Below are 17,500 nucleotides of genomic sequence, written 5' to 3'. Positions count from 1 at the left end.
ATATAGAATGAACACTGTCTTTGTGCATGTGACGCCAACTTAATCTACCCGTAAGATTTTTTCTACCTATATAATGCTACAAATCACGTTTGCACATGTATGTAAGTATAAAGTATTGTGATTTTATGGCAGCAAATTTCGTCAAAAAATATCACAGAACAATCAGCTAAGTACTGACAGATTTAAAACACTACGCACGGCTATTTTAGCTCTAATTGAACGACGTTATTGTCATGTATTCCTATGTATATAATGCCAACCACTCACCAATTGCAATTTGTTGATCCTGGTCGTTCGGTTTTTTTTCCGATTCAAAATGTTATCTGAAGCATGCATATTCGTTTGATAGTACAAAACATGAAGTTTTTAATAATCAAACTTGGAAACTTGAAAATTAGTCCGACGGTCAAAAGTCATCACGTCGTCATCCACCATGTGGAGGACCTTGACAGCCAGAACTACGAAACATCAGTCCTGAAATTCAAAAGTCACCAGGTCACGGACCTGGACATCCAGATTTACGGAGCACTTGTCCTGGAAGTCGAGTTTCTCGAAGTAGTGGACCTGGAGCGCAGAGACTACGGAGCGCTTGTCCCTAAAGTCAAGTTTCACTAGGTAGCGGACCTGGAGCGCAGAAAATACGGAACGCTTGTCCCTGAAGTCAAGTTTCACCAGGTAGCGGACCTGGAGTGTAGAAACTACGGAGCGCTTTTTCTGGATGTCGAATTTCACCAGGTAGTGGACCTGGAGCGCAGAAACTACGAAGCGCTTTTTCTGGATGTCGAGTTTCACCAGGTAGTGGACCTGGAGCGCAGAAACTACGGAGCGCTTGTCCCTGAAGTCAAGTTTCACCACGCAGTGGACCTGGAGCGCAGAAACTACGGAGCGCTTTTTCTGGATGTCGAGTTTCACTAGGTAGCGGACCTGGAGTGTAGAAACTACGGAACGCTTGTTCTGGAAGTCGAGTTTCACCAGGTAGTGGACCTGGAGCGCAGAAACTACGGAGCGCTTGTCCCTGAAGTCGAGCTTCACCAGGTAGTGGACCTTGAGCGCAGAAACTACGGAGCGCTTGTCCTGGAAGTCGAGTTGCACCACGAAGCAGACCTGGAGCGCAGGATCCAGGAAGTAGAAAAACCGGTACTCGAAATCTGCGGAGCGCGATTCTCATACGTCCTATCTACTGCACGGTTGTTTCCGGACTGAGGAATTCGGCTAGCTGATTTTCGTCTATATAGATCGCTGACGTCAAGAGAAAAAAAAATTTTGGTGTTGTCACTTTCTGAACATCCGAATACCCGAACATCCAAACTTTGGTTTCGAACTTTAATACTATGTATGATATACGATGTATGATGTATGATGATATGATACGAAGACAAGAAATACGCACTTCATCTTTCCTGCCGATTCCAGACTCGAGCGGCTAGGCCCTTCGATGGTCAGCCGTTGACTAAAGATATATTCTTCAGTTAACGGGTCAGCTAATAACGCTGCCGTTCTGCGACAGTTGGATGATGAAAATTTTTGCTCGTACCCTTCAAATGTGTGTTAAATCACACTCGAAGTTTGAAGAAGCTCCGTTCTATCTCTCCCTATCAAAGACAAGATCGCCGACAATCACCTTTTTATAGGTCTTTAAATACTGTCTCATATACGGAGCATCCATTTCATCTCGACCAAAATTAGCGCATCTGTGATGTATTAGTTACTCTAAATTTATTTCCATACGAACACTTCTTGAAAAACAATTCTGCTTCTCTACCTAACGTAGATATTTCACTTGCAACCAGCTAAAACAGCGTTTCGATTCTATGCCTACGAAAATTCAATTAATGTTATAGAATACATGGTGGAGCAGGGAGACGAAGAGGATGAAGGTGGTCGGCGGTGGTCGGAGGTGGTTGGAGCTGTTCGGAAATGGTAGGAGGTGGTAGGAGGCAGCAGGGGGTGGTAGGAGGCGTTTGGCGGTGGTTGGAGCGGGTAGGAAGTGTTTGGTGGTGGTTGGGAAGCGATCGGCGGCGGTCGAGAAAGACGAGGACGACAAATGGCGAGGAGGAGGAGAAGGGCGGGGACAAGGTGGTCGAGGAGGACGATGGTCGTCGGAGGTGGGAGGAGGTCGTTGACGGTGGTTGGCGGTGGACGCGGTGGTCGTCGGAGGCGGTTGGCCGCGGTTAAGCGTCTTCCCACGGGGATGATCGAGCTGATCGACATATCTAAGTCGCAGTCGACAAGTAGTCTTACGTACTCACTTTGTATCGACTCAATCTCAAGCTTTCATACCGACACTACTTTGGCTGCTACGAATGTCGGTGCGAGCCCGTTAGGTAAAGTCGACTGAGCAAAACCCTCTTACGGTCCCAGGCCCACCTGGGCTCACTTCCCGCCGAAAACTGGTCACACAAATTTACCCGGGGGTATCCGTCTTTATAAAAAGTGTAGGTCCGTATCTCAGTCATTTCTAACGTAGATCGCTGATAATATTTATTATGAAAATTGATGAAATAAATAAAATGACGGCACATCAAACATGGCCGATTGGAATTACCGACTTGTCGAATATTCACCGCTTTTACGATTTCAGAATTGCTTTCACTTCCGAAAGGGAGATACAGACGTATAAAAGCACACACGTAGCCAGAGAGAATCCATGCCATCATTAATCTTTTTGTAAACATGTCACGATTCAACAAGGAAATATTCAGGTGACAGGAGCCCGCTCATGATCCACAAGAAGTATGTCTCGACTTGTGATTTCATTCGTCGGATCTAACGGAACTGGCTAATGAAATCAGCGGCCTTGGCTCAACGTTGTTGAACGTCAAGTGTTGTTTATGACGTAATGAAATGGCAGTTGAGCGTACGAAGACGCGTCATTTGCAAACTTTCCACACATCAATATTGCATTAGAAACTATTGGTATTCAATAAACGAAATGAATTTTTCTACCCCATATTAGTGATCAGCTTCATCTCTAAAACCTCCTGCACTTATAGGAACGACAATTACCCATCTAAATTTAAATGAGATTTCCAGTAAGTTGGAGGCTCAAATGTACTGACTCTGGAACAAAAGGGCCAACGGATTTTGTATTTTGTAAATATTTTATTGATAATGCATATTTGCTGCTAGTGACATGGTAATATACAGTTTATTGAGCAGGAGAATAAGATCTAAGGAACCTGCAATAGGTAGATAACATAAATTTTTCTCTATGAATCGTCGGGAAAGTATGGGGTTTAAGTTTGTTTTACAATGACAACAACAACAACAACAATAATAATAATAATAATAATAATAGTGTACGTTTTAATATAAATTTATATATTTATGTATAATTTTAACAGTGAAAAAAAATTTATTTACATAAATTCATCCTTTCTCACCCACTCTAACAATAAGTGAGTCTCATCTCATTCAAACATTTACACATACGCAACACCACACGTGCGTACTTTCCAAATACATCGTTGAAATCGCGAAAAAAATGTAAATTTGAAATTGACGGGTAGTCTGTTCGTATAATTAAAATTTATCGGTAAAATTAAAATTGAATGTCAGTTTTACTATCGCCTACTAAATTAGGGTCGTAGTCTTTTCAGGGACTTAGTACGTATACCTATGCATACGTATGTATAATGCATATACATATGATTAAGGTACATGCTACTACAAAATAAGGTTTTAAAAAGTTTCATCAAGTCTTGAACAGCGATTTTGTTAAAAGCAACATACAATACATATATTGTATAAAAATTGTGCGAAATTTGTTGGACTGTTCAAAAATGAAAATAATGAAACACAAGATATTCGACAAGATACTTTTTTCCGGAGAGTTTGTGGCACTATTTATCGATCTGATCTTATAAACATGTCGGATGGAAGTCTATGCTAATATTTTTTTGTTCATTTTCCGTATTAGAATATTAATATCACAAAAATGTATTCATATGCAACGAATGGTGTATGACAAAAAATTGTAACGATAAAAAAAAAACAAATGTCGGTAGAAACTAATTCACTCGTTGCAAAGACGTCAATTAGAAATACAGTGATCAGCTCTCTTCATGCACGACGATAAAACTTGACAACTGACTCTCAGATCAACATTCATCTTGTTGATTCATATATGTACATGAAAATTGAGTCTTTATGAGGTGAAGATGGCGTTAGAGACGCTCATTTTATTGCACGTGCCTATAAGTTGTTGTCAATTTTTCGGGTTTTTTCGGCGCATCGACTGACAAGAATCATGAAAATTGATAAGATTCCAGGCACTCCTAGTACTACAATAATTATATGGTATCTAGTTATTATATTATTGGATTTTCATAATTTCACCTATGCTCCACTTTTGTGCAAAGGTCTCATAAATCTTCAAAAAAGATTAAAGAAATATATCAAAAAATCATTGAGTTAACAACAATACTTAGTACCCGATTAGTACAACCCATGTGTTTAAATCATGAATCCGATGAAAATTAATCTTACATAATTCATTTTTATGTAAATGTTCATCATGCTGCATCAGATGGTAACAGCACGCGCACTTTCGAAAAATACACTTTGTTTTGAGAAGGGTGCAAAGCTACCCTGGAAATTCCACAGAGTGATGTAGTCTGTTACACATTGTATGCGTTTGACTAGCATTTCACATGCCTGCATGGTTATCCGTTATTATCTCTGGTAGGATTGAATATTTCATTGAGCTGGCGGATGCCTTGCATTGTCGTAGCTGTAGTCAACCTTTCAAAGCTGTTCATCACACTGTTTTCGTTTCCATCGTTGTAGGTGGCTGTCTCAGTTTCTACCATCCGTTCATTCGCGACCTTTGTAATTAGATACATTGTCACTGGTTATCATTACTATGAAATAATTTATTATTTCCCAATCTCTTATTTGGGATAGTGATTTTATGGCTGGATTTTGGATAACTGCGGAGTTTAGTACGTTTTATTCAAATTCTGTACACGGATAGTGGGCTTCAATTGAATGCGCATGACATTACACTCTCCCTTTGCGAAGAAGCTACGAGTTCAAAGTATACACCCGGCTTCTGGGTGCCAATTAATAGCATGCAATAACTAAAAAATGTATTTTGCATCTTAATATGAACAATTACTATTTTAATTAAAAGCATTCCTTTTATAAAAACTTTTAGTATTAATGAACGCGCCTTTAAAGAAGTATAATAGATATAGAAGATAAAAAAGAAAGTGAATTCTCATCAAGTTCTGATTTAGAATATGCCGAACACAAGATACACGTAATACATTGCTGAGTAAAATCCTTGTAAATAATTACCTGAGAGTCCCAGTTATGAGGTAGCGGAAGGTTACTTGATAGATTTTGTGCTAAATTGACAGAGAAAAGGTTATCCAGGTCAGGAAGCTCGCTCCATACAGGAGGGGCAGACTGTTGGCTATCCATGTTTGATATATTGCTCGCCTCCATTCCTTCTCTGATATTCTCCACTGGATTTTGAATTCCTGTCGGTTTAAGTCTTTGATTAAGTATTTTCATGAATTATCCAAAACTAAGACTATAAAATTGCTGTATTGATACAGTATATAAAAAGGATTAGTACGCTTTTTAGAACCTGAAATTTTACTGACTTTTACAGGCATTGTAGCTGAAACATACGGGTTTTCTGCTGATGATCGCTTAATAACGATATATTTAAAAAAAATTACAGTACTCCTAATATTGTCCAACAAATGATTTGTTTAAATCTATTTAATAACGACAGGCTGTAATTTTCATAAAATAAAAAAGAAAGTGTTGGTAAGAATTGATATAATATTTTTTTAGAATTAACATAATAATTACAGCTCTGTGCATGCTGAGCTATAAAATCCTGCTAATTTCTTTTAAATTGATGAAATTCCAGTCTCATTTACGAAATTTCGTGACGTTTCCATGTTTGTACGACATTTTTTGACTTTGTCTCGTTTTCCAGGTTTTCCCTATTCGTACGAGCCCAGGTTAATATCGTAAAAACCGATTATTCTCTTTATAATTCATACAGGATTTAAGAAGACTATTGTCTACTATTATCGTCACTGTATTACGAGACAACGTCTCAAGGATATTATTCATAAGATTGAATTTGCGTGCTCACCAGAAATACCAGGCTGGGGAAAATTTGATCCAGGGTGTTCCGTATTCATTTGGTCTACCTTATCCTGCGGGTGATGCATGTACAACTGCTGGAACATAGGTGGTTCGCCATATGGCTGTTGTTGCAGCTGCTGGTGAATATGCGGAAGTTGAATGTTGTAGCCAGTGGCTCCAGTTGTCTGTGGGTAAATCATCGGCGATGGAGTGCGGCCTGGTGATATGGGTTGCCTGTGGAATACTTAAAGCATTAAATAGGGTAATTTCGGATATTGATGTCAGAACCTCACTCAAGAACTCAAAACAATTTCTAGTTATTCAGCAAGCGAGCAACGAATGCAAGCTCAAATCGATGCTAGTAAATTTGGTAAAAATCGTGAAGGAATGATCACCTGTAGGTCAGCATTGAAGTAGAAGGTTGTAGCAAAGGTGTTCTGTCGTCCTTGGGATATGGGTGTTTGGAAGTCCCAGATTCTACTGGAAATGGTGAAAGACCATGATCGGCTGGTTCAATTTTTATTTTATTCAAACCACAGCCTACAGCCTGGTACTGTACGGCACCATCTGTAAATATTCCGCAGTACTATCAGAATTAGTATAGAAATCCTAGAACAACAGCATTAAGAGCAAGCCTTACGTAAGCCATTGTTTTGTAAGCACTGAAAATGTGGCAAAACTTATTCATTAAATTTTATCCAAAATTTAATCAAAACTGCGATCAATGAGTTACATTTCGTTAAAAAGAGATGGGTAATGCGATGTGGAATGAAAAATATGGATATATAAGTATAATCGAAAACAGAATTTGTTAGTACTAATATTACAACGGAATAGTTTGGAAGGCTAGGGTGATAGTTAGGTGAAGCGTTATAATATTTGCATGCTAAAGTACCACACATAAACACTCAGAGCATTATCAGATATAAAAACACTGACAAATAACATTTCAATAAATAATCGGCAAAGAAAATGAGAGTAACTAAATTCGTCACTGCTAATCAGGGATACATGCTAAAGATTTGTTTTGACGAATCACTCAAACTCCAAAAACAAAAATTAAAATACAAGGAACTATTTTGTTACGACGTAAAAACCAAATGCTAGAAATATATTTATCATGTTGAGGTCGTACCTGATTGTTTTTAATTTAACAGGAGCAGTGTGTTTGATCTGAAACGTGTGACCTGGGTGTAGGCGCAAAACAGTGATTTCGTTGGCTCAGCAAATAATAATATATTCTATAATTATTCGATACAGATAATAAATATATACTTTTTTTTTTCAATTTTTCTGTGCTTTTCTTTTCGTTTTGTCAGAAAGCTTTCGTTTGTAAAAATTTTTCGTACAAATATTGCACAACATTATTTCATTCATAACGTATTTAATATAGTTTCAAAGCACATTGTTATTTAAAAACTTTTCAAATATCGAGACACCGGTCACCTACCACGACGATTATCACAATGAACCACGAGAAAGTATTATCGATCTTTCGGATTGTTAAGAACTGCAAGAAATGTAATTTTCATATTCAAATTTTTATTTCGGTGTGGATAGACGTGCACACTAACTATGCAATTATTGTGAAATCTTTAGTAAGTAGATGCCGGTTGCTCTCAAGTTGAAAAGATACAAATACCTATTAATATATTCATATAAAATGCATTCTTAAAAAAGTACAAAATACAGGATCACCATGAGAAAATATGTGTGACATTTTTATATTGACTACATGAATACATCTTATTTGTTAATATGTCCCCCTCTTCCGACTATTAAAGCTTACTTGAACAGATTAAAGTTATTGAAGATTTCTCATAACGATATAGAAGAGAGCAGAAGTATTAGTCCAAAGAAATTAATGTTTCACCAGAATTGTTGAAGTTCTTATACCTATGCACAGGCAGTAGTGGAAGAAGAAATAGTAAATTGTTTTCATTGAATGAAGAGGTCGAAACTGTAGACTGAAAATAAGGGAGATTCTTGTAACCAATTCTGAAGAGCATTTATGTGTTCACGTAAACTTTTAGAGTGCAAAATGGGTAGGATTTGTTCGACGATTTAGTTATTTGTTATACATATACGTATATGATAATATACGAAAATTGTAGAAGAAAAATTGTCTGAAACTATTAGTGATTTAGAAATATTTTTTACTCCCAAAGATAGTCTGAAAAACCATTATTCATAGTATCATATACAAAGCTGCCCAATAGTACGCTATATAGAAAGAAACAAGTAGGATTTATATTACAGTTCTTAATCAAGAAACAGAGTGCAATTATTGAGCTTTGAAAGCAGACTGGATACGAGTAATATTTTTTCACTTCGAAAGCACTTCTTTCAAACCTTTCAAGCAATTTGATATTACATATATTATATCAAGGAGACGTACACAGATTAATTCATGGTAATCGGTATAGCTTGAACAGATACTGATTTCTATCGCTCGATATCCATTCTGCTCAACGAAATTCATTAATATATTCACAAGCGGCCTAGCAATAGAAATGGTTCATAGGTTGAATACAGCCCTCAAAGTTGTGACTTTCTATCAAGTCAATGTGAAAAATGACCACATCACAAGACCGCTTCTGAATCGGTGATATTCACTGACACACTGTGAGATATACCACCGGCACTCTCGTACTTTAAATGTATACAAAATATTGATAAAGAATAACTTTAGTGGAGTAGGAAATCATTAATAAGAGGCAAAGGATCTGTGTGATTGAACAATTAGCTGAAAAAATAGACAGCTCTTTACAAGATACAACATATCGCAGAATTAAATTTGAAGTATTCTGGCGATAAGGTAAAATTGACTGCTTTTGAATGAAAAAATATACGTTTTAGGCCAAAAGATACAGAATCCTGTGACTCTTTTACTGCGGTATGTATACTTGGCTTTCACTTAAAATGATACCAGCACCATTTAGCTCAAGGCACCCAGGCAATAGCAAAAAGTGATTAATTATTTGCTTATACTCACGTCTTTCGGCTTCTGCCTGAAAATGCCTCAACAGATTGACGTTGGATTCGTTAGTATATTTTCTTTTTCGTTTCAATGTGGTATCTACAAATGATTCACACGTTAGAAAACACTATTCTGAGGTGTAAAAGACACTTCGATTCGCATTAAAAGCATCAAAAATCGCCCAACAAATCAATATTATTCTTCAATATGAAAGCTGTTACCGCCTCGCAGAAGTGTCATGTATTACTTAATATTGCACGCCACATGATATATTAATAATAATATTCGGTATAAAAGAAGGCCACACAGTTCAAAGTTTAAAGGTAACGTTGCTTATTTCCAGTTTTTGGGGGCCTACAACAATACTCAGTACCTAGCACCTTGCACCCTGTTCTGTTCCAAATAGACTTTTAAAAATATCGCTTTTCGCCTGATGTAGGGCATCGAAGATGTCTAAAATAATTTTTACTTTGAAACGTTTTTCCATCTTGCTTTTTTCTCTTTCTCTTTTTATTAATAATATTGCTTCTCATTCTGTGCTACAAGTCATTTGAATAGAGAACAAGATTAGGATGTTAATATGAAACAACCATAATGTGGTTTAAAATTGTTTGCAGCGCTAGCACAAATAATTTTAGATAAACTATAACTTAAATTTTATTTGCTGATAGCAACCAAATATAACGTTTCTCCGCTCTGCGAATTAATAGAAAACAATATATATTTGACAGTTAAATATTTCTCATGGTAACAAAGGAATTTATCCCAAAATATCCTCACCCAGTTCAAATATTTTGCTCACATTCTTGTTGTACAAATAACGATCTGCTTTATACCGACAGAATAAATCCAAACATTTTTGTACACCTGCTTTGTCAGAATATTATAAATTTATTTATTATTTTACGCAAAAATAGCACCAAGGAAACCGAAGGCGGAGCAATATTCAATTCGTTTGAAAAATCTAAACCTAAACTTAAACATTGCAGTTGCTGCATACTGTTTGTCAACAGTAATAAATCGCTATTTCCTGTATGTACTAGATATTAAATGAAGTCAGTATGTATACTTATACATAATTCGCAGGAAATCCTTAAAATGTTTCCATTGCTTTTAGGGGGTGATCAATAATCAATTTTGAACAGTAAAAACAGAGAATGAATTTTTACAATTCGTTTGCATTATAAAAGGAAAGTGCTGATGAACCATTATATTTCTACCAACACAACGACAGTTGACTAATAATTAATAGTACCATATATTGACTAGATCATTGCAGAATAGAAAATGAATTCTACTGGCAAAGAACTAAAAAAAAAAAAGCGTAAACTAACAGAACTGTTTATTTAAAAACGGTCGATAGTTATTGATTTCGGTTGATCAGACACTAATCGTTTTCTAATCCAGCTGAAATCTCATTTATGGGGCAAAGTCAATGAATGCATATATTATTTCTAATACTAATCGAGATATTATTAAAATAATCACATTTTGCAGCGACTTGCGAAGCACCAAATTTTTCCGGTACTCAAATTTCTCTCAAATTCCGATGTAAAAATGGATAAATCGACCCATATAAGTTAGGATTTGACTACTGACAAAAATCTAATTATTGCTTGATTTTTGCATATTTTAAAGTTTGCACAATTTAATTTAAGGGATTTTTTGTAAAAACACCTAGCAACAATAATAATTGTTGACAAACATTTGATTTACGACCAATGAACCATTAAAGGTATGTTTAGTATGGAAAGAATCATCAAAGTTTCTACAAAAAATGCAATTGAAAAACTTATTTGACATGACGTATCTTATATTAACGTTCATACATAAAGTCAGTTTAATCTGCTCTGTAATAGTAATATCTGAAAATGACTTGGGAATAAGAATAGATTGCACATTATGCAATTGCAGTGCATATTGGACTGTGACAATAAATAATACACTGCATTCACACACTTTTTGAGTAAAATTTGCCATGCAACCATTAATCATTGTTAGGATCCACCAAACATTAAATGATGTTTGTCAATTCTTGAAGGATTATTGGCTTTGTTTCTCACCATGGGCTCTAAAAATGGACGTCGAATCTGACTTTGTAAGAGCGTGTATATCGAAGTTATTAAATATTTCTTAGATGCTCAACAATCAGGAAACACATTGGGTAGTGTAATTGCTTCTTGACCATGCATAACTAACTCAATTGTTCAACGAATTACGACAATGTACTAAATGATGTTTTAGGAATCAATTTTTTCTGACAGTATTTTTCCCCCCTCCACAGGGCTGTAATAAAACGACATTTCATCAAATTCAGAAGCAGTGGCATGAGGAGCCATAGTTGTGTACAGAGCGTAGTGTTCGGCTTCTGTGAGCTCGATGCCGTAAGGCGGGGACTCGTCACCATCCAGTCTAAGTGATTTGACACTAGTTACGCTAGTCATGCTTGGTCGTGGAAGACTGGATGAAGATAAATTGTTGAGGCTGTCTTTGTATAAAGTGGAAGCGCTGCTGCCTATGATCAAATTTGATTGACTGCCTGCTTCAGGTGTAGCTTCCGTAGTCACGGTTTCAGACTTATCTTTTTTAGCCTTTTTGGCAAAAAGTTTTGAAAACAATCCAGGCTTGGATTGTTTTGTCAGAGTGCTAGGCGGTGAGGGTAAATTTTTATGAGGTGCTTTAGGGTTGGAGCTGGATTCATTGAGAGTATGGGTTGACGAGGGACGTGGCAAGGTAGGGACAACAGGTAAAACAGGCATCGATGGAGTTTTACGAATTCTTTTGGGTGGGAGCGGAGGAAGTCTCTCGTCCATGTCTCTTGACACATCTCTCTTTGGGGCGAGAGGTGGCGGGGATATAGATATGATAGGGCTTTGCGCAGGTAAAGCAACATCTTCATATTTTCGATCCACGGTAACGCTCGGGGGATTTAGTAACTGAATCGGATTTTTCATTGCCATTTGAAGACTGGTATAGGTTTGATTATCGTAAACATCTACATCCATTGGCTGATCCCCAAGGTTTTGTTCAAGGGCATCGTTCAACAACTTCACCTGATTGTCAGCATAGATTTGATCACTTTCGGCCACTGCAGAGAGAAGCAGCTCGTTCAAGGACTCACTACCTTCCTCTCCATTCCCTACATTATCGTTAACATTCTCATTCAATTTTTCTTCTCGAGTTTTGTCCACCCACTTACCAACCTCTGTGTAATCGAACCAGTCGGACTTGCCATCTTTGGAGAGACTAGCTACATCCGATACTTCAGCATTTTTGCCAGTTACGGAGTTTTTTTGCAAAGCTTCGAACCCTATTTCGTCACATCTGTTCAGTTGGCCAAAATCTAGCTCGTTATTTTTAACTACACGCTCACCATTCAGTACAGAGTTACTACAATTATTATTGTGTACAGTATCTGTAGCAAATTTTGTTTCAGTTACATTATTACTATCGGTAATACAGTTGGTCACGGAGTGGCAACCCGATTTTTCATCGTAATTAAGGGAGTCGGCTTTATTACGCGACTCCTGATTACTTTTGACTTTGTAAAGATCGTTTAGAGCTCGCAGAGCGGCAAGTTTATCGTGCGATTTTTCAAACTCAAGATTATTGTTGTTGAACTCATCGATTGTTCGTGATATTTTAGGGCTAGCGTTTGAAAGCAGTGCAGCCTCGGTGGCTAAAATTTTGTCAAAAGTATTGTAATCGGCCTTCTTCTTCGCAAAGGCCTTGCGCAATAACCAGAATGCAGGCCTACCTGAATCCAGAGGGAGGAATTCAAATGCAAGTGGTTCACTCGTCGCACCGTCTGTAGGCCTGAGCAGTTGGATGAAGACTTTCACAGGATGATCCACTTCGAGAGTTCGATATCGCGGAGTTCTGAATGTTATCGCTACCTGTTTCAATAAAATGAAGACTCACTATGTAATTCTAACACGCAAAGAATTCATTTCATTCACTTGAATAGATTTGAAACCCGATTTCTAAAATAAGCAAAAATATGGAACATGGTGATTAACGATACCTGTTTGTGAACGTTCATAGGTTGGAAGTCAGCAAAACCTTCCCAAAGTACTTGTCCATCACGCTCTTCGAAAAACCTAACTTTAATATCTTCTTTGGCAACCTTTTCACATAATAGAATAATTTCTTTGCCACCTGCTACTGTGCAACAGCAGTCACTCAATTTACAGATCACCAAATCTGACATTGCCTCTGTAACAATTTAATATTTGAAAATGTAATTTAACTGTCGCTTCTCATTATCTTAGTTAATAATGCATAAAATTTCATGTGAGTATAACAAAAAATTCTTACTTTTGTCATATATGGGATCTGAAACGACAGGCTGTAGAGCGACAGAAAATTTTCCCTTTTTCGTACTTTCCAAAAATACTTGAAAACAAAGCCTGACTGCATTCAAATCAATGCCAGTAGGCTGAGTTCTGTGCGAAAACCCCGCTGCAATAATAAAATTCATAACATTATTTGATTAGTATCTTCAGATAAAAACTATCTGATATAGCGAAAAACATGTCTGTCTCCTGGTGTGGGAAATTTCTTTGAAGTGTATCATGTTTGATTCACTAGGAATATTTACTTTAAATAGTATGACTTACTCCGAAAGGGGTCTACACGAATCTCTTCCCTCACTTTCAACGCCTCCTCAATGTCCTTCTTTTTGACACATTGAATGCCAAGATTAGAAAATGTCACCGTCATACTTTCAGGAGGAATTTGCAGAGTACAAATACCTTTGTCGCATGATTCTTTACCAACCAAATTATGCGGATGTGGCCTGTATGGCGGGTCTTTAGTAACACAGGATACTACGACGATTGCACGACCCGTATGATTTTCTACCTACATTAATGTAACAGTCATGTTAGAGATGTACATTAGTGGCGATAGATTGCTGTTTCAATGATTTAATGGCAGCTGAAATCTTACTTGAATTTTAGGAAAGGTCTTGTTTTCAGGTGTGCTATTCACCCCTGGTATACTACCAGCGGATCTGCCTTCGCATTCATATCGAAAACGAAGCGCTTTGCTCGCTGGTTGTTCAATGATATTTACGTAGGGCTGCCTACGGTTGCCTCCTGAACCGGCCGAGCCCATCCCCACATTCTCCACACCACCTCCAGAGTACATCATAAATGTGCTCTGCTCTTCTCCTTGACAGTCCACAAACCCAGGATCCGTTTGAATGACTTCAACTGAGTGCACGGAGAAGTAGAATGGTATAAATATGGTTTACATAGGTTGTTCTATGGGATATATGGATTTAGAACAAGTATATTTTTACTGAAAGACGAATTTCTCTGGTAAAATAACAACTTTTATCAATAAAAATTGTAGCGAGCAGTTATAGTCATTTTAATGCGGACATGGACCTCGGACATGTTTCGGTAAAATTCAACTCTGTGATCACTAGCTGTATTTCATGCTGCCTATTCTTTATTGAAAAATAATCAATATATAGCTAGTTGATTATGCTTCGCTTTTAGACTGAACTTTGCCAGTGTAGCATCAACGGAGCTGAGAGTAGATCTAGACTGAGCTGTAGTAATATCACTGTAATATCAAACTATGTAGTAAGGAATAGTCCGGTTTGCCTAATAAACCTATATTGTATTCCCTGGCATGTAAATCTCATTATTACTTTTCAACTGTCTTTGAAATTTATATTCTCAATGCTAAGCAGATTTTTTTACTCTTATATGGTTTAACTTCAAAGAAAACAGCATATCTATACTCACTGACATCACTTATGTTTATATTTCCATCCGAAACTCCATGGGTCTGTTCCATACCTTTAGCTAGTTGATAGTCAGTTTTATTGGCATCTGAAACAAGAATAAATTGCGTCTTCATTAGCAACAAAAAATGTTTGGTTACAGATTGGAGGAAGCAAATGCATGGAATAAAAGTAGGAGGTAAAATTTTTCATGCGTGTCGTTCATTCCATGCAAGACAGATCAGTCACTTTACGGATGTTCCTTTAACTTTGTATGTCGATATTCCTCAGAAAATTACATTTTTGTACTAAACACGTTTCACAGGTAATTATGTAAGGATCATCGAGTAATTTGCTATCAAATATTTCTATAATTTCATTGATAAATTCATTACTCTATCATCGATTGTGATAGATGAAAATTTTTTCATTCAATAGATGTCGCAAGAGATACAGATGTGTTAAAAAAATATAAAATATTGGACAAATTGTTTTTAATCTTTTGTCACCAATAATTTCTCAAAGGTTCTTCAAAAATTGCTTCGAATGGTCAAAATTTTGAAAAGAAAATTATGTATAGTCCCTAATGTGTGATGTATCGAGGGAAGAACAGCTAGAGACATATTTAGAGTTCAAAGGCTTTATTCTTGCTGCTAATACTGAGCGCCGGGGTCGAACCTCACTCCTTATTTACCGCTCTTATATACTCTTATTACATATAATTGTACGCATATACTACAAGTGTAGTGCTGCATGTGAAACGATTTGAATGTTTTGCCACGTCTTTACAAAAAAATCTTTAAGTTTATGGTGTGTACAAAGTGGTATCGTTTAAACTCAAGGTAGAGTAGTGGCATCTCGACAAGACACTCCGCAAAATATATCTGTCTTTTTTCGAATTTTTATTTACCACCCAGGCAATGTTTTAAAAAATGCCGAAGAATTAATTCTTCTTATCTGAACACTTTAAAAATTCAGTGTTTCCATACGATCTATTTTTATCTTCTTACACTGCAATTCTTTTGTCACCTGTGTTAAGAGAGAGAACAATTCTTCACGGACTTGACATTTATAAAGATACAGTAATGAAATATTTATCAAAACTTTCTACAAAGATATCCGAGAGGTGACGGATATGTCTCGTGCTGAATGTCCCAGACGTCTAGGCGCTTATGCCAAAAAGACGTTGAATTATAAATGGGCGATGTGCGGAGAAAGTATTGAACTGTTAAAGCGTGAACGCAATGTGAGATACTGTTTCAAAATTTACCAGCTGTTGATGCAGAAATTACCATTTTTCTGTATTTTTTATATTTTTGTGAGATCGAAATGATTTTAAATGCCAATCACCATCGTTGTTTCATTGAAGAAGCAAGAATGAGAACGAGAGAAAATACATCTCATGTAGGTGTGTAATCATAATTTGCTTTCCTGAACTCTGGAAATAACGCTGTAAGAGCGATGGAACAGATCGAGTTTGATTTACAGGGAAATCGATTATTACCATTATTGTTTAAGTATAATAAACAGAATCGAGGATCTTATCCTCCAACCACCAAAGAAGTCTAAATATATAATAAGAGTTACGAAATTTATAATGGAAATATATATTTCTCGATTCATTGAACCGATTCCGGTTTGAACCGAGGCCACGCTTCATGCTGGTAATAACAGCACCGTTTCTAGTAATCTATATTTTTGTGTCGGTCAAATTTTATGTGAAAGAAATTCTAATGCCTATGTTGTACGTAGTATTACTACGAGAAATAAAACTGAATGAAATGGCGCTACTTTGTCCTACTTCAATGAAAATTTTACACTAGTGAGTTTTTATGATTTATATCAAGTCGAGCCAATCTATGCTACTAGCCTAAATCTAGAAAGAGTGTCTAACTTGGCAGCGTGGCTATGAGGAAAGAGTACGGCAGCTTGAGGTGAACTAGAGGAATGGTTTATCACACATCAGAGATAAACCAAGAAGGAAAAACAGAGCGAGGTAGAGAGATTAAGACAATGCGTGGCGGAGGTTGTCGCAGGACTTGGAGATGGAATGGAACGAGGTAAAGGATGACACTGCAATGGGGAGAAATTAGTAATTGAACAGCTGTTCGAAAATAACCTTTAAGTTAAAAAAAAAAAAGAGAAACAGTTTTGGTCTATAAATTTTTTACGGATGAGAAACGGAGTTCTGGAATAGTGAAAAGATTGTCGAGGTGGTTCTGACTTGGTTACTGTATTCCGGGCGATTCCGGGAGTTTGGGAGGCGCAACGCTGATCGAATCATTATTTTTGGAGAGCCTAGGTCTCCCCAGCTATAATTAAACTATCGTAGGACAATGTGATACTCGCCTGTTCGAGGCCCATGTTATGGTACTGAGATCGACGGAGATGGTGCGCGACGAGGAAAGTTGTTCCGTACTGACTCCTGTCAAGGCCTTACCCGGGAACAACTGGTTTTATGTGTAAAATATTACCACTTGACAGAGCACGCTGCTCAGATATCACATTGCCACCTTATTTCAGGGTACTAACACCGTACCGATTTTATCCGGAGGTAAACTTTCACGCTCGAGCACTCGACACCAACCCCCTTCGTCACAAATAGCGAAGGAAAATTATTTTTGGCAAAGATGACAACATTTTTCGGGGAAGCGAATCGAACTTCTCACCAT

At 37.1% G+C, this 17,500-nt stretch overlaps 2 protein-coding genes and 1 long non-coding RNA gene across 6 annotated transcripts in view; 1 reads left to right on the top strand and 2 right to left on the bottom strand.

The window, feature by feature from the left end:
• The window catches only part of LOC124214889 (embryonic polarity protein dorsal-like), a 13,991-nt gene extending 11,238 nt beyond the window's left edge, over nt 1–2,753 (bottom strand). The window contains exon 1 of the mRNA XM_069134236.1: nt 268–2,753. The gene's annotated coding sequence lies outside the window, so the exon portion shown is untranslated. The remainder of the gene's footprint in view (nt 1–267) is intronic.
• The window catches only part of LOC124214896 (uncharacterized), a 4,722-nt gene extending 953 nt beyond the window's left edge, over nt 1–3,769 (top strand). The window contains exons 2-3 of the long non-coding RNA XR_006882222.2: nt 1,842–2,439; nt 2,582–3,769. This is a non-coding gene — a long non-coding RNA (uncharacterized lncRNA). The remainder of the gene's footprint in view (nt 1–1,841; nt 2,440–2,581) is intronic.
• Nucleotides 3,290–17,500, bottom strand: Dl (dorsal protein). 4 transcript variants are annotated; one of them, XM_046617631.2, is made up of 12 exons: nt 17,178–17,490; nt 14,851–14,937; nt 14,042–14,307; nt 13,711–13,954; nt 13,409–13,552; nt 13,116–13,306; nt 12,849–12,987; nt 9,107–9,190; nt 6,507–6,678; nt 6,119–6,345; nt 5,302–5,486; nt 3,290–4,826 (listed from the first exon to the last, which is right to left on the bottom strand). In XM_046617631.2, the coding sequence occupies exons 2-12, from the start codon at nt 14,900–14,902 to the stop codon at nt 4,665–4,667; spliced, it is 1,866 nt and encodes a 621-aa protein (XP_046473587.1). In that variant the 5' UTR covers nt 14,903–14,937; nt 17,178–17,490; the 3' UTR covers nt 3,290–4,664. The 4 variants fall into 4 exon arrangements, 3 of the variants coding, with proteins under 3 accessions (XP_046473587.1, XP_046473588.1, XP_046473586.1); XM_046617632.2 differs by lacking the exon at nt 9,107–9,190; XR_006882220.2 differs by lacking the exons at nt 3,290–4,826; nt 5,302–5,486; nt 6,119–6,345 and having other exon boundaries at nt 6,614–6,678; nt 9,107–12,987; nt 17,178–17,500.

This window comes from Neodiprion pinetum, chromosome 3 (assembly GCF_021155775.2).
Source record: "Neodiprion pinetum isolate iyNeoPine1 chromosome 3, iyNeoPine1.2, whole genome shotgun sequence".
Classification (NCBI taxonomy): domain Eukaryota; kingdom Metazoa; phylum Arthropoda; class Insecta; order Hymenoptera; family Diprionidae; genus Neodiprion; species Neodiprion pinetum.
The sequence above is the reverse complement of the archived record's forward strand: the minus strand, read 5'-3'. Positions and strand labels throughout refer to the sequence as shown.

Bases quoted from the DNA above. Each gene is read 5' to 3' on its own strand.
- Dl (XM_046617630.2), bottom strand. From the start codon at position 14,902: ATGGAACAGACCCATGGAGTTTCGGATGGAAATATAAACATAAGTGAT. The intron at 13,307-13,408 runs GTAAGAATTTTT...AAATTGTTACAG, and splicing joins AGATCCCATATATGACAAAA to AGGCAATGTCAGATTTGGTG. The intron at 12,988-13,115 runs GTATCGTTAATC...TTATTGAAACAG, and splicing joins CTATGAACGTTCACAAACAG to GTAGCGATAACATTCAGAAC.